This window comes from Rutilus rutilus, assembly GCF_951802725.1.
Source record: "Rutilus rutilus genome assembly, chromosome: 1".
In the NCBI taxonomy this organism is placed as follows: domain Eukaryota; kingdom Metazoa; phylum Chordata; class Actinopteri; order Cypriniformes; family Leuciscidae; genus Rutilus; species Rutilus rutilus.
This window is the reverse complement of record NC_140209.1, coordinates 63,340,566-63,358,303: the sequence shown is the minus strand read 5'-3', so window position 1 is coordinate 63,358,303 and position 17,738 is coordinate 63,340,566. Positions and strand designations below refer to the sequence as shown.

Below are 17,738 nucleotides of genomic sequence, written 5' to 3'. Positions count from 1 at the left end.
TGGTCAGCTCTCCCACCACTGAAAACACATTTGTGAAAATAAAGAAAATAATTAAATGTTTAATATGAAAATCATATCATATGAGTAGTGTTTGCTCTTACAGACAAATTTCCATCTATTATGGCAAACTGACATCCTAATATCACACATGGAGTTTCTCAAGGTTCTGTTCTAGCAATGATATTTTTATTCAGTGTTTCCCATTCATTAACTAGATTGTGGCCACCCACCATAGTCTAATCTGTCCCGCTACGGTTTCATAATAAACCAAAAATATAACTAAACTTAACCATTAAAGTTCAGGCAGAATTTACCAAATTTTGTCTTTGTGAAATTTGCACACTGATCATGGGTTGGAGCTCTTATAAATCAGGCATGTGGGGCAGATAATGACCTTCATATTTAAAATAAGAAGACATCAAGTTTTCATTAGTCAAAATGTTCAAAAAAAGAAGAAAAGAAGACAGAAGCCTAACATTTTTGGCATAAAGTTTAAACCAGAAACCATTATTTTAAAATATCACAGAAGCACTGACATGGAGAAAAAGCAGTTTTTATCTTAAATGATTACATGTAATTAATTTACAAGTAAATGATGACTGATGGGAGATGAAAAGAGACTGCAAACTCAACTTGTTTCTGCATTTCCTTGTTGCACATTAATGTCCCCTTTGCCACAAGTGAAGCATTTGAAAAATCAGAGATTTTAAGTCTAAATAACCTGCCACCTTTCCTTTAGAAAAAAAAAAAAAAAAATTTTTTTCACAGATTTCCTATAATCTTGATCAGCTGATGTGGATCCTGATTTTTTTTAAAGTTCTTTATATAAATGATTTATGTATATGCTTCATTGTCTGGTTTGAGCAGTCATGCATTTGTGTCATCAACATAAGATTACAAGTTTAGACACAATCAGTCGATTCATAGGAAGTTATTATTGGCTGATTTATGACAGATCGATCAGAGTATCCTTACAAACCACTTACATTTATATATTTAAAATACTGGAATGAGCAAAGATTTTGTGGCACCTCCAGCAATTTGTCATGACAACCAGATTGGGAACCACTCATTTTATTTATTCCTAACCAGACTTTTCTTGTTTCAGTTTTTATCAAAATGAATAATTTCGGTGCATCACTTATTTAAAGAATAATTCACATTGTAACACAGTCACATTGTAACACTGATGCAACACATGTAACAAAACTCATTCCTGTGTAAATGGAGGTCTAACAGAGAAATGGCAGAGAGAAGCATAAGAAAACACAATTTAGCAATTCCTTTCTTTGCATCTTGACTTCCACTTGTTAATTGTTATACTTGTTAAAGAACTTTAGCCATGTGAAATGTAACATTTTCTAAACCTTTGTGCATTTTGTGTTCATGTGTCTCTCACCCTACATGATGATACTCACACAGGGTCAAAGGTCACTGCTCCATCACTGAATTTCGTGGCCTTCATGGTCAGACAGTTGGATACTGGAGAAGCTGCTCTCTTTCTTTTCCTGTTGTTGATCATGAGAAATAAACAGAAATATTTCAAATAGTTTCTCTGCAGATTATTTGTCTGCTGCAGTATGTGTATTAGTTTTAGAGAGAAAACATGTTTTATTAATAGTAGGGTACAGCAGGGCTAAAGGCCACCGGGGTAAAAGCTGCATTTTATTGTATTATCCTTTAAACCACTAGATGACACAAAAACTTTCCTAAACATCCACGTTTCACATGGACATTTGGCTGATTATTGGCGTTATCACGGACAGCAGCGCAAAGTTGATTCTGTGCTTAATTAATAGAATATTTCATGTTTTTAAAATGTTATTGGTTTAATTCGCCGTTGAGAATCACTACAGTTATTGAATATATTTTTGAGATAAAGGTCTTGTAAATGATTTTCGCTTTTGTTCAAGGTAATTTAAGTAATAGTTTTTCTGAATATTATGTGAACTTTGGTAAGTGGCCCTAAAGTTGAGGCTACAGGCACAATAATTAAAAAAACAATTCAATAATTAATAGCTGGCTGACTTTTCCATTTGTTCCCCCATATTTATAAGGAAACCATCATATTAATCATTTCATATAATAAATTATCAAAAATATTGTAACTACTGTAAATCATTTTTATGGGATCTCAAAGCTTGCAGAATCTTTAGTTTTTAAAAATTTAAATGAATAGGCAATATTTTAATGACAAAATTGCATTTCATTTATTCATCAAAATAAACAGAAAATAGTACAAACTTTGCATAAGTCCTGGTGAGTCTTTTATCCCGAGTCTGCGGTAAAGGCCCCTTTTACATTTATACGATTTTTAATCAAAAGAAACCACTTTAAAGATTTATTTGACCGAAATGCATTGACCCATCAATGTTCAATAAAAACATAAAAAAAAAAAAAAAAAAGAGTCTCTGTTTGGATTTAAATAGGCAAAATAAATTAAAGCTGTTTTATGGAAGACATCATGTACAGTACCAGTGCCTAAGATAACAAACCCCTCAGAGTTCTCACACTACAGACCAGTTGCTTTAACAGCGCAGTTGATGAAGGTCTTTGAGAGATTAGTATTAAACCATATTAAGCAGATAATGAATGCTGCTGAGGATAAACTACAGTTTGCCTATAAAACTGGTGTTGGGGAAGATGATGCAATTATCTCTTACACAAATCACGAAGTCATTTAGAGACTCTGGATAACATCGTCAGAATTACATTCTTTGATTTCTTGAGTGCATTTAATACTATACAGCCTTCACTACTTAAATGTCAGATGGAGAATGATGGAGAACATCAGAGTATTGTCAATTGGTTAACTGACTATCTCCTACACAGACCACAGTATGTGAGAATGCATGTGTATCTCAAGTAGTGAAGTGCAGTACTGGAGTCCCTCAAGGAAAGGTTTTAGCTCCTTTTTTGTTTACTTTTTAAACATCAGACTTTCAGTGCAACTCTGAAACCTGTCACCTCTAGAAATGTTCTGATGACTCAGCAATTGTTGACTGTATAACAGACCGTGATGAGGGTGAGTATCGGGAGCTATTTGAGTGTTTTGTGGATCTGTGTGAGATGAATGGTTTTAGGCTAAATGCTAGTTTAGCCTAAAATCTAGCTGAAAAAAAAGTTTCTGGTAATACGATACAAGTCTAAGAAGGGTCAAAGTTGTATTCATCTGTTAAGACATAATGTATATAATATAATCTTAATGCCTTGCGGAACTGATACTGAAAAATAATGGTTATTAATATGAATGTTTTTTATTTATTATTATTACTGTGTGGTATGTGCTGCTGTGACGTGTACATTTACAACTTTAGGGATTAATAAAGTTTATTGAATTGAATTGAAATGCTTAAGAGTCTATGACTGGATCATTATTGTGTTTCTAGCATGTTATATGTTTGGCAACAGCAGATCTGTAAAGACAAGAGGTCAGAAAGTAGAAGTCCTGCCATATGTTTATTCCACTCATGAACTCAGCAGCTGATTCACTAATTAGTTCTGTCTCCTGCTGAAAAACTGTGATAATTAGCAAATCCAGGTGATTGGAACAAAATACTGAGGAGGACCTTTACTTTCTGAACCTGGACTTTACACCTCAGGGCAACAGTTCTTCTAACCCTAATTGATGGAGTGTGTAGCTTTTCATTTCTTAAACAAACATGTAGGAAGACACATCATGGCCATATTCCAGGATTATAATGTCAAGATTCATCAGGCTCAGATTGTGAAAGAATGGTTGTGAGGAGCATGAAGAATCATTTTCACACATGAATCGGCTCCTCTGAGTCCAGATCTTAAATTATTTGAAAGTCTTTGGGATGTGCTGGAGAAGACTTTACACAGTGCTGGACTCTTGCATTAACAATACAAGATCTCGACCAACAATTAATGCACTTCTTGATGGAAATAAATGTTGTGATGATATCAGTTGACTTTCAATGTTGATGCTTTTGACAGTTTTTATTTTATTTATTTATGTCTACTTTTTTAAATAAGTCAATAAACTCACAGAGCACTGGTGAAGTGAAGCAAAGAAGAAGAGCAGGAAAAAACAATATAGAAGAATCATAACTAATATTTGTGTCAGTCATTGATGTGTATTTACTATCTTTGAGGAGCTACTTTAGAATATCTTAACTGGAACGGTCCACTATTGGGAACTATTTCATTATATTTACATTTAGTGCAAGTTCAATGTAGAGGTTTTTCTTCACAAAAAGGATCTTAATTTAAGCTACTATAACTTTGTTTTATTTTTACTTTAATTGTTGCTTTCTTTCACTTCAGCAATAAAATCCTATGTGTCTTCTATTAAAAGAGGCCAGTGGTCCAAAACGTTCTTGAGTTTTTAAATCACTAAATGGAGTTTGAATGTCACCTAGAGGCCATATTGGCTACTGCACCTAAAACTCCCAGAGCATATTGATTGTTTGGGACAAATTTGAAAGACAACTTGGTTGGATTTACCGCTTTTTCAGTTTTAGGTGCCCAGGCACTTTATGTTAAATAGAAAATAAAAATCAATGTAAAGCAGCACATTAAGTTCAGCATCCATTTAAGTTTGGATTTGTGATTTTCCAGTCTATGTTCAAGAATAGGGGTGCCAGTTGAGAGGCTAATGAGACTGACTAGTTATCTGGATTCAAAGACTACACTCTAAAAAATATTGGGTTATTTTTTCAGTATTTGGGTAGTTTTTGTGTTACCCAGCTCCTGGGTCAGACATAACAACCCAGGGATTGAGTTATTTATTGCAGGCTTTTTGCAAGCTCTTCAGGAGAGAGCGGTGCAGCTCCATCAAAATGGTGCATGTCTTCGGTAAAACACAGGTTTGTGTACATTTTATTTGATCTATAAATTTGTTATTGTGCTGTATATCATTTAATTTTATGCAAAGCAACATACAGGGGCGCGATGTGAGTCAACTATGTGAGTCGAGTCACGACTCGCGACGATCTTTTTGCGTGATGGAAACGCCTGATGCCTTGCATAAAACTATATGATTTTATTCAAGAATATACAGAATATAAATACGTATGATGTTAAAATCTGTTCTCAGAACTGGACACTGTTGGTTTATGGCCAGGTTATGGAGCCAGTCGCAGCATATTTCGGCTACGGGTGAAACGCAGGGCGGCGGTCTGAAGTTATAAGTTCCCCCGCTGAACATGACACAAGCTCCGGCACAAGATCCAGCGCCGTTACGGTGGAAACGGAACAACAGAGACTGGTCGATTACACTTGAATTATTTATAAATGTTCCATTTTTACTGATAATATTTGTTAAACTAGCTTAAACGTTGGCGATATGAATTAAAAATTATATCAAATATACTATATACTGTAAAATATGCAAGCCAGTGGTTGTATCGAATATTTTTTTTTTAATTTAGAGGATTTAAGTTCATCAGTAGACATTAATTCATGTATGAAGTAAAAAAAAAAAAAAAAAAGTAAAATAAATATAAAAAATGAATCAACCATGCTGGGTTAAATCAACCTATTATGCTGGGTTAAATAAACAACCCAATTGTTTTTAACCCAGTGTTTTTTAGAGTGTATCATCTATAGTAGGCGTAGCCATCGTCAGTCCTGATGAGTGTTGCTCCAACCCTGATAAAAACTCACATGTCTGTAGCTTTCTAGTGACCTTAATGCAGAGTTTCCACTGCACGATTTTTAAAGTAGTCGGGTCACTGTTCTTTTCACCCTGCGGGACTATCCGGGGTAACATTCAGTTGCTGCTGTGTGCACATTTCACGATGGATCGGCGACAGGGGGTTTCACATTGCAGGACTTTACAAAAGAAAGAATCGCCGACAACTTCTGTTTGGTCCGCAAACTATATTTCACAACCAAACACACGCGAGAGCGGCGAGACTGAAATTGTTATTAAAAATGGTAGCCTTGAAAAAAAAAAGCTTGCAATCCAAATTGTCTGTGCGCTGATTTGCAGTGAAAAGGAGAAAAAGGAGGAAATGGTTGGGGAGACGAGGGGAGCAAGGACTGTGTGTTTCTGCAAAGAGAGTTGGGGGTAAATAAATAATTTTGCAATGTGCTGCTGGTCAAGCAAATGTTTGTGCTTTGTTTTTGTTTGATATAATTGTAAAGCTTGTGTGTTCTGATATTCTGGTCTATAACTTCTCCCCGAACTTCCCTCTGCCCTGTATCTTGATCTTTCATTGATCATAATCACTGATGTAATTTTCAGTCAGAACACATTTCACACAGCCAGATTTTTCAGATATTTATTTAGCATGCCAAATATCTCACGCACGTCAGCGACTCATCAACGATTTTCTTTTAGATCATGTCTTTGATAATGCAAACTGCATGTTTGTCACTCGCGTGAACGAGCACCGATTTGCCTCTGATTTCGGGCATTTGTCTGTGATTTCGCTAAATCTGTCGGCGAGTGAAAATCGGGGATTAATATCGTGCAGTGTGAACTCGGGTTTAAGAAAATTACTGTGTCGACCAGAGTTAAAAATAATTTTTACAGATCTTCATTTTTATTTTTTACAAAGTAATTTACTAGCATTTCAGAGAAAGTGACTTCTGCGATTGTCTCAGCAGGTTAAGTAATTTCAAATTCAAGTTTCACTATAGCAGATAGTTCAGCAGCTTCATACTCACACAAGGTCAGAGGTCACAGCAGGTCCATTACTGAACATAGGGGAATCCATCATGGAGTGGTTACTCTTCATGGACACACAACTGAATCCTGGAGATGGTCCATTACTGAACAAAGGAGGCTCAAACATGGAGTTGTTACTCTTCATGGACACACAGCTGGATCCTGAAGATTGTCCATTACTGAACAAAGGAGGCTCAAACATGGAGTTGTTACTCTTCATGGACACACAGCTGAATCCTGAAGATTGTCCATTACTGAACAAAGGAGGCTCAAACATGGAGTTGTTACTCTTCATGGACACACAGCTGAATCCTGAAGATTGTCCATTACTGAACAAAGGAGGCTCAAACATGGAGTTGTTACTCTTCATGGACACACAGCTGAATCCTGAAGATTGTCCATTACTGAACAAAGGAGGCTCAAACATGGAGTTGTTACTCTTCATGGACACACAGCTGAATCCTGAAGATTGTCCATTACTGAACAAAGGAGGCTCAAACATGGAGTTGTTACTCTTCATGGACACACAGCTGAATCCTGAAGATTGTCCATTACTGAACAAAGGAGGCTCAAACATGGAGTTGTTACTCTTCATGGACACACAGCTGAATCCTGAAGATTGTCCATTACTGAACAAAGGAGGCTCAAACATGGAGTTGTTACTCTTCATGGACACACAGCTGGATCCTGAAGATTGTCCATTACTGAACAAAGGAGGCTCAAACATGGAGTTGTTACTCTTCATGGACACACAGCTGGATACTGGAGATGCTGCTCTCTGAGTGTGCACAGACGCCTCCTCCTCTCTCTCCTCACACACACTCATTTTACAGGTCCGGTTCTCCTCCTCCTCTCTCTCCTCACACACACTCATTTTACAGGAAGTTTGCTCCTTCTCTTCCTCCTTGATGAGAGACTTGATTCCAGACCTGAACGTGGACACAGAAAGCATGCACAAAACACAACTGAATTTCGACACATTTGAATTAAATGGCATTTCATTCACTTTAACGCAGCACTAACAGTTTTTCTCCAGTTAATAGTGTTTGTTTGTAGAGCAACATGTCGGCCACACTTTCAAACACAGCGTTTAAACGCTGGATTCACCTTCACTTTAATGACACTGCTAAATGAACTCTAAAAGGTGTTTTTCACAGTTTTTTCGTCTCGCATTAAGCAAATATGATGTCGATTATCCTGCGACTACACTTCTTTTCCCCAGTCTTACTGCGCCACAGCCGCCACTTAACATTACAATAGGCAAGAGATTATTTAAATAATTAAATAGTTTAAAGTCAACTATTTGACTTTATATTTCAACATTAAACTAAAATTCTCCTGCTAAAGAAAAGAATAAGTGTAAGTTTAACCATTTTCGGCCAATTAATGAGTGTTACAGTTGACGTTAAGTAAAGTTAGGCCTATCACGAAAGTAACTTTCAACTTCATATACGTTACATGAGATAATCATGTATTTGAGTTCGAGTTTGTCATAAGGTCTGTTAAGACTCAAATACTCTATCGATATTACAGCTATACAAAGTACGAACTTACTGTCACATGTAAAACGATTGCTGATTTTCTATCTTCCGAAATGGCGTCTTTACAGTCATCGGCTGCTTTCGGTTTCACTGGAGATGGGTCTGTCTGCGGACTGCAAGAGAGGGGCGTAACTTGAAGTTGTCCAAATCACACAGAACCACACGATATGTCAAACTCAAAACGAGATGTTGTCGACAAGATGCCAGCTCGTTTAGAGACAATAGTAGTAATGTCGTAAGTTTAACATTTAAACTTAAACCACATTATTAGATTACCCTTTGACTTTATGAACACACATTATGACAGCTTAATGATTTTTGTATATTTTTTTGTGCATTTATTTAAAGACCGCATATAGGCTACCTTCTTTTTTTTTTTTTGTTTTTTGGTTACTGGTGTTACCTTACTACTTTGGCAATATATTAAAGGTTTTTATGAAATATTATTAAAAAAATAAATAATGCAGCACATGTAGTCAGAGTTACAGAAAAATAATAATACTGCAACAAGTGAGGAAATTGTTTTATTTATTTTAATCAGGTTTGTTAAAAGTATGTTGAATGATGTTAGTTAATTTGTGCAACCATGTATTTGCTATAATGATGAAACTATTTGAAAACCAGTTAAAATCAAGTAATGATTCAATCCTTTAAATCTTAGCTTTTGAGTGTATGCAGAATTAAATGGATGTAAAATTATTATCATGTCACATGTGATTTTATTTATTTTATGTGACAGAAAAAAAGAAAGTAACACCAGTGACACACAATGAATCACCAATGACACTAGGCTTGTTTGAGATGAGCAAAATCTGCGCAGAACCGATCACCGGTGATCAGCGCGAGATGCATGCCGGTTAGAAATGTGTCCGAGTGCGGTCCGCCTTGCTCTGATGTCATGCTGACGTATGTCAAAAATCTCTCGCGAGCGCTAGGCGGAGGTGTCGGATTCTGCAGTCAAGCGCAGTTGCTCTCCACCAGAGGGGCAGGGTTCCCTTATCGAGTCGGTCTCTTGACATTACGTATGGGGAAATCCATTTTCCTCGAATTATGAAGTCCGATTTGAATAACTCTTTTGCTTGCAAATAGCCAATGGCGACCCCGCCCTCACCTGATTGGCTGACAGCTCCCAATATAGGTGACGGCGGGCGCCAAAACCCTCTGAATCTTTTTTCTTCACTCGAGTCTGGTTTCACCGTTGATGTACGCATTAGAGCGGAATATAGTAAGGAGTTTTCCCCTCTCGCGTTCCGGTAGATTATATCATCATGTCTCTTTGCCGCATGTGTGGTGGACCCATCGAATTCCCAGACCCACACGAGGAGTGTGTGCGGAGGCGGCATTCGGAGGATCGGGATGTCCTGCCTGTGAGGAGTTTCCCATCAAGATCCTTTGTGCAAGGCTGGCCGTTACACGTAACGACGGTCTTGTATCTCCTGCCTCTCCCCAGTCTGCCGCCCTCGAGCCGCGGACCGGGAGACGGCAGAGAACTCCATCTGTGGATTCTGTCGAGGCGCTGGCGTCGGCCACACACCCACGCCATCCTCACGTGGCAGAGCCCTTAACTTACTCTGAGGCCAGTTACCGCCCTCCTAAAGAAGCGCGGGAGATGGTCTCGTTTGGATACGACAGTGACGACGCCATGTCTACCAGTGCCTCCGACCCGGGAGCGTGGTCCGAGTCCCCGTCTGAAGGCGCCCCCGCCTCCTTGGATGCAGAGCTTATGGCCATTCTCACGGAGGCTGTGGCGGATATGGAGCTGGAGTGGACAGCTCCCAAGGAGCTACCATCTAAGAGATGGATGGACGGTTCCTTCCTCGGCGCGGGCTGTCAGGCTGAAAGCCCGCGGAGACCCGCGCCCTTTTTCGCGGAGGTCCACGAGGAGCTCACCAGGTCATGGCGCTCCCCTTTCTCAGCCCGAGCCCATGCATAAGGTATCCAGCTGCTCACGACAGTAGAAGGGGAGGAGAAATTGGGGTACGCGCGATTGCCTCCCGTCGAGGATGCCATCGCGGCCCATCTGGCGTCTTCTCCCGGCTGGAAGACCGCCCAACTGCCTTCTAGGCCATGTCGAGCTACTGGACACATCGCCGAGAAAGCATACACTTCAGCTGGACATGCAGCATCTGCCCTCCACACGATGGCAATCCTACAGGTTTACCAAACAAGACTCCTAGGGTCCCTGGATGAGGGAAGCCCGGACCCGGAGTTGCTCAGGAAACTGCGCACGGCGGCGGATCTCGCTCTGGCGGCGTCTAAAAAGATCGCCCAGGGAATCGGCCGCAATATGGGCAGTCTTGTGGCCCTACATCGCCATCTGTGGCTGACGCTGTCAGGGATGCGCGATGCTGATAAAAGGCAGTTCCTGGACGCGCCGGTGAACCCTACGGGTCTTTTCGGTGTTGCGGTGGAGTCACTATCTGACAAGTACGCCGAGACCGTCAAACAATCTAAGATGATGCCTCATCTCCTGCCGAAACGGTCTCAAGCACCCCCCGCAGCGAGGTCCAGGTCTTCATCAGCGCAGCGCTCGGCGGGACACACCAGGCGCGCGTCCCCGAGTGCGGCAGAGCGTCGCGAGCCGGAGCCTCCCTTCCGTCAGAGGCAGTTCAGGAAGTCCCGCTTTGGTGCGAAGCCGGCCTCTAGCAGCCAAGGGCGCCCGGCGGGCAAGAAAGAGCAGCGTTCCTGATGTGCGTGTCGGGGGGAAGAGAGCGCGGGACGTGTTCGTCGGACCCGCTGCGACGAGGGCGTGTTCCCGCCCAGAGTTCGACGTGAATGTTTTGATTTTGAAACCGCTGTGTTCTGTTTCAATAAACAAAGTGCATTACATGTCTCAGCAAAAGAGCTTTCTTCCTCCCTACACTATTACCCGCGTCATAAGCGAAACCTCTCCCCCGGGGGACGTTTCGCAGAGCGGAAGCTCGGGGAAACCCGAGGAGGTGGCTATTAAATGTCCCCGTGCGAAACGCCGCGGACGAGTCACCTGTCATTCATGTAGCGGTCAATGCTTCCCCGGAGGGCTCAGCCCCCGCCGCAGCATGCGTTAAAGCCCCCCTTATCGAGCCACCTGAGCGTGTGGTCGACGCTCCCGACGGCATCATATTGGGTGTTAAACACAATAAAACGCGACTATACACTCCAATTCGCTCGCAGACCACCCCGCTTTGGCGGTGTGATTATGACAGAGGTGTCAGAACAGAGCGCCCCGCTACTTCGGGCAGAAATCTCTTCTCTCTTGGCCAAACAAGCAGTAGAGATAGTACCCGAAGAGCAGAGAAATTCCGGTTTCTACAGCCATTATTTTCTAGTACCGAAGAAGGACGGAGGTATGCGCGAAACGCACGTTCAAAATGATAACTGTGAAGCAGATCCTCGCGCACATTCAGCCCGACGATTACTTCATTGCAGTGGATCTGAAGGATGCATACTTCCACATTCAGATAGCCCCGCATCACAGGCGCTTCCTCCGTTTTGCATTCGAAGGTGTGGCATACCAGTTCAAAGTGTTGCCGTTCGGGCTGGTGCTCGCCCCCCGTGTATTTACAATGTCAGGGGTGCAAACACATGTATGGTCAAAAAAGAGAGAGGTAATCGAAGCGCTCGTCCCGCGGCAAATATCCAGATACTACATTGCCACCATCCCCAACCCTCCCCTATAGGAACATAGAGTCAAATTAAATTTAGAAAAACTATCTTGCACTTCTTCTTCTTGCTTTACTGCTACTTCCAGAAAATAATTTCACCTGATGATTTGAATAGCTCTTTTTGTAAAGAATTAATAATTCTAGGATGATTGGGGTAATTGTGTAGGGTAGGCCTAGTGCATCTGCATAGAAACTAATAAACAAAATACAAATATAAATACAATAAAACACAAATACACGAGAAATAAAACAGTGCTTTATGTTTTTCAGGTAAATTAACTGTATTAATTAACTGCATTTATCTTTTGACAAAACGTGATTTTTCTCTTTCTCTTTTGTTGTTTGATTAACTTTGGTGACACAAACAGCTGCAGGTATATTGAGTGCTGTCCCTTTAAGACGAATGCACGTATCTAATACCGGTAATGACACGCATCCGTTTTATTTTGACTGCGTTTACGGGGAAACTCGTTGAGACGGACACTGGCTTATTTTTTCGTGCACATGTCTGTTCAAACACAAATAGATAAGAAAGAAAAGGGAATTCGGTGTTCACGAACTTCACGTGCTGTCTGCGACTGCGTGGCTCTGTGCGCCGACAGACCATCTACATTTGGATGTTAAACATAATATATATAGCCTGATATAGCCAAAGACAACGTCGGCAGTATTGATGGCAAAATAGGCTACAGAATGTTTCGTTCTGTAGGCCTATTGACGGGCAATATTTGAAAATCGATAATTAGGCCTATTTTTTAAATTACAATTATATATGCATTTGTCAAAACCGAGAGACTTTCAAGCATCAAAATGTAATTTATTAATATGTATTTGCGCCATCTATTTTGTCTGAAAACTTCCAACACTCTTGCTTGTCGCGTGAAAAATAGGCGTCGGTTGCGGTTCTATTTCTAGCACGCGGTTTCGGCGCGACTCGAGAAGTGTGTGTGTCACGCAGACGCAGGCATTGTGCTCTAACACAAGCTCTAACCAGTTAACATGAAAGCCGACATAAAAACGGACACTCCACGCCACGCAGAGAGAAATGTGATGCAGTGGCAGATCCAGAGTGAGACAGAAACACTAGTGGTTCACGCTTGCGCACATACTGCTGGTTTGGCGTGCAGTGTTCTGATTCGCTTATTTCCTATTTACTTGTTGGTGGACGCAATCCAGAATTACTGTTGGTTAAATTATAATCAGACCCCCCCCCCCCCCCCTTAAAAAAAAACTCTTCGGATCTGCACGATTCACACAAGTCACCCAAACTGACGTGAAAAAAGCGGGAGGCGCCGAAAAGCGCGCTGTTTGCACCCCTGCAATGTGCATGAATACAGCGCTTGCTCCCCTGAAGCTCAGTGGAATGCGCATTCTGAACTATCTCGACGACTGGTTAGTCATCGCGCGGTCGGAGTGTGTTCTCGAGGAACACAAACGCAGACTCCTCGCCCACCTGGCAGGTTTGGGACTGTCTGTGAACATGCAGAAGAGCGCGCTTCAACCGTGCCAGTCTATCACATTCCTCGGTATGGTGCTGGACTCGCGCGCTATGATCGCGAAGCTGTCAGAGTCGAGAATCCAGTCGATTCACAATACATTAGCCCTATTCGTTCAAGGCAGAGCCATCCCCTTAAAAAAGTTTCAGAGGTTACTCGGTCTGATGGCAGCTGCAGCCTCCGTTTGCAGACTGGGCTTGTTGCACATGAGACCGCTTCAGCACTGGTTACAGAACCGAGTACAGCCGCCGGCGTGGAGAGCGGGAACGGAACGCCTTATTATATCATGTCTGGAGACTCTAGCGCCTTGGTTCGATTCGACCATGTTCGAGCAGGGTGCTGCTTTGGGCAGAGTGGTCAGACGCGTAGTGGTCACTACGGATGCGTCACTGTCAGGCTGGGGAGTCCTCTGCGATGGCAGACCGGCATTCGGTACGTGGACAGGGGACCAGACGCGCTGGCATATAAACTGCTTGGAGATGGAAGCGGTTCATCTAGCGCTGTGGGGTTTCCTCCCGTTTGTGAAAGACCGTCATGTTCTCATCAGAACGGACAGCACGGCGGTGGTGGCGTACATCAATCGCCAGGGAGGTTTACGTTCGCGATCCCTGCAGGGGCTAGCGAGACGGCTGCTATTATGGACAGACAGAGTACTCCTGTCGATTCGAGCAGTGCACGTGCCGGGCAGTTTGAATTGCGGCACGGACATGCTGTCCAGGAATGGCATTGTGCACGGGGAGTGGAGGCTTCACCCGCAGACGATAAACATGATCTGGAATCTGTTTGGCAAAGCGGAGATCGACCTCTTTGCATCGCAGGAGAATGCTCACTGCCCATTGTACTTTGCATTGACAACAGCCCCTCTAGAGGGAGACGCACTGTCGAGCCACGGCTGAAGGGACGGAAGTATGCTTTCCCTCCGATCAAGTTAATGCCGCTGGTGCTGCAAAAGATCAGAGAGGAGAGATGCGGGTTGATTTTGGTGGCTCCCAAATGGCCCAACCAGCCGTGGTTCCCGGAGCTGGTGAACATGTCGCGGTTTCCCCCGTGGCGGATACCACCGAGAAGGGAACTCCTATCTCAGGCGAAGGGCACCATATGGCACCCCAACCCGGAGCTATGGGACCTGCATGTGTGGCAGGTCAGCGCGGAGTATCACAGCGAGTTCTGCAGACAATAGCAGAGGCTAGAGCCCCCTCGACGAGGCGCTTATACACTCTGAAGTGGAAAGTGTTTGCTAACTGGTGTGTTGACAAAAAGGAGGACCCCAGGAATTGCGATATTTCCGTTATTCTGACCTTCCTACAGGATCGTCTGGATGTTGGTAGCGCGCCATCTACACTGAAAGTCTACGTGGCCGCTATTGCCGTTTTCCGTGATGTGCTGGATGGCCATTCAGTGGGGAAACACCCTTTGATAACAAGTTTTCTCCGGGGAGCTAGGCGGCTTAATCCCCCCCGCCTGCGTCAGATGCCGGTCTGGGACCTGTCGTTAGTACTTAGTGCACTGTCCGACCCACCTTTTGAACCAGCTGAGTCTAGCGACATTAAAGTGCTCTCATTCAAGACGGCGCTACTGCTCGCGCTAGCCTGCGGGAAACGGGTGGGGGACTTGCATGCCCTGTCAGTAAACAGCGCGTGTATGCAGTTTGGACCGGACGATTGCATGGTCAGACTTTTACCCAAGCGCGGCTATTCGCCTAAGGTGCTCTCAACGCCGTTCAGAGCGCAGGTGGTTACAATTCGAGCGAGTGGTGGACAGTGATTCAGTGTCTCAGAAGTGTGCTTTGTGCCCCGTGCGTGCCCTGCGTGCTTATGTGAACAGAACTAGCCATTTTCGAACTTCAGAGCAGCTCTTCGACTGCTAAGCGGGTGCCAAGAAAGGCGGCGCGCTGTCGAAACAGAGGCTAGCACACTGGATAGTGGAGGCTGTGCGACTGGCTTATGCTTCCCGGGGAACCGCTTGCCCTGTAGGGGTGCACGCCCACTCCACGAGGAGTTTGGCGTCATCGTGGGCATGGGCGAAGGGTATGTCTATTCAGGACATTTGTTTCGCAGCAGGCTGGTCCTATTCTATAACTTGGATATTCCTTCGTTCACACCACATGTACTGTCAGTGCAGGGAGAGGGAGCTGAGTTGTCATTGGACTAGACTACAGACACGCCCCGTCTGGCGCGCGCTCTAGTCATGGTTTCGACCAGGTCGTGTAGGCAGTGCGAGTCATTAGCAATAGCTGCATTATGTTCACTATATCTATGTGTCCCATTATGCCCGCATTCATAAGCCGGCAGTGTATTCCTAAGCACCAATCACATTGCTGCAACCCCCCCCATTCACTTCAGTTCAGCATTGCTTAACTAGGCGAGCAGGGCTACGTTGGTGCGGGCGCCGACTTGGCTCTGTGCCAATAGGTGTTTCAACCAGGTCCGGTGCCAATAGGTGTTTCAACCAGGTCCGGTGCCTGAACCTGAGCTGTGGTGAGGTAGGGATTAGTGCTTGTGCTCTACTTGAGCTCGTTGCGAGCTGGGCCGGGCTTTTCCCACACGGCGGGGTTTTTTTTTTGTTTTTTTGTTTTTTTTTGGCCTGTCAGTGTAGCACCCTAACCACCTGATTAGGGGAGATAAAGAGTCAATAAAAGACACAGGACACGGAGCTGCTGCAATATCTTCTGAGTCTCTGTATTGTCTGACATTAATGCAAATATTTCTGCATTCTCATATATCAATGAAAAGTATAACAACATATCTCTTTTAGAGAAAAACAATACAAAAAAATATAGAATCACTCACATATAGTTTCTCAGATACTGTTTCCATCAATTAAACAAATAATTTCAATACAAACTTGAATCACAATGCATATTAATAATACTTACTGCATATTACATACAATATTCACATATGATACTCTACATTTTAAACATATGTGCCGTTTACCATATCTTCAACTCATTTAAACTTCTTAAATTAGCTCAGGAATTATAGCATATTAGCAAAACTAATTATCTCTTTACACACCATTAGCATGAACACATATTACACTTTCTCTCATGAACCAACAGATTCCTTTTCTTTAAGCACTATCACCTGTAACTTAACTGTTAAATTAGTTCACAATAACACCAATATTATGGTATTAATTCACTCCGTTTTCACATTTCTATGACCGCATGGTCTCTGCCATCAGTTTAGCATTCACCAGTTGTACATGTGATACACACGCGGGAAACTTGAACCGAACTTTTAGACATATATATATACACAATGAATACACTTCAAACAATGACACTTGCCATTTTTCACAGCCTTGACTTATATAAAGTGTATTTTCACTACAATTTAGTAATATCATACCTGATTAGGGGAGATAAAGAGTCAATAAAAGACACAGGACACGGAGCTGCTGCAATATCTTCTGAGTCTCTGTATTGTCTGAGCAGCGCGCCCCTCCCCCAGCAGGTGAAAATCCCCAAGGCAAAAATAATCAAATGATCAATCATCCATACTAGGCAAGGAATACCAATCGCCATCATCCAAAATCATATACTGTGCATTAATGACATTCAGTTTATTTTTCAATGACGACATATTGATGACACTAATTATTACTAGTTTTATATATTTTTATAACCACCACACTCTCCCCTTCGAAAATACATGTCGTCCCGACATTACTTTGTTTTCACTTTCTTTCTTTAGGTGGTGCTGTTTTATATGCAAATGTTCTAATTTATGTATGCACTCCCGGTTAACTGTATGTTCAGTTCATCAATAAAGGTATGTGTATCTCTTGTCCTCCTAATACTGCTTTTTTTTTTTTCTAATCCATTCTTTTCAGTGTGCATACAAGTCTTTGTATGGGTAAAAGTATACTGGCTGATACTGTGATGCTGGGTAAGTCCATGGAGTCATGCTGTGTATTTCATATGGCGTGGGCTGAAACGCTATTGTGTTCATATGCTCTACATTATAGCATGCCGGGGTACCCAGGTAATCATAGGTGAATGTCTTTGGTGGTCTCCTCTCTCTCTTAGGCAATCTACACTCCTGTTCCTCTTCACTGTTTGTTTCCCACAGGACTCGATGTCCATCTGCTGTGTCGTCAGATTTTTCTCCAAGTTGTTCCTCCTCCATCACATCAGCTTCCTGTTGAGGTATCTCCTTATTTTCCTTTTGAACTTCTGTTTCCTGTTCCTCCACGACCTTTTGACCAATTTCTTCCCTTTCCTTTTCAGGTTCACTGGGCCAGATAACTGGTAAGTTTCCACTTGCTAACTCACTTTTTCCCTCCACAGGTTGCTGAGACTGGACCGCAGGTAAGTACCACTGACTACATCCTTCATCGTCTTCCTCTGAGCTAGAATCATCTCTTTCTACAGAGGTAGGTTTATCCACTTTTTTCTTTGTTTTTGGCTGTG

General features: G+C 42.6%; 1 protein-coding gene across 1 annotated transcript in view; it reads right to left on the bottom strand.

Annotated features, from left to right (window-relative positions):
* LOC311295030 (NACHT, LRR and PYD domains-containing protein 3-like) overlaps nt 1–7,514 on the bottom strand; it is a gene marked incomplete at its 5' end in the record, with an annotated part of 145,985 nt that extends 138,471 nt beyond the window's left edge. The window contains 2 exons of the mRNA XM_084416206.1: nt 1,419–1,508; nt 6,640–7,514. Of these exons, the coding sequence (XP_084272332.1) occupies nt 1,419–1,508; nt 6,640–7,514 (965 nt within the window). The remainder of the gene's footprint in view (nt 1–1,418; nt 1,509–6,639) is intronic.
* Nucleotides 7,515–17,738: the final 10,224 nt, after the last annotated feature.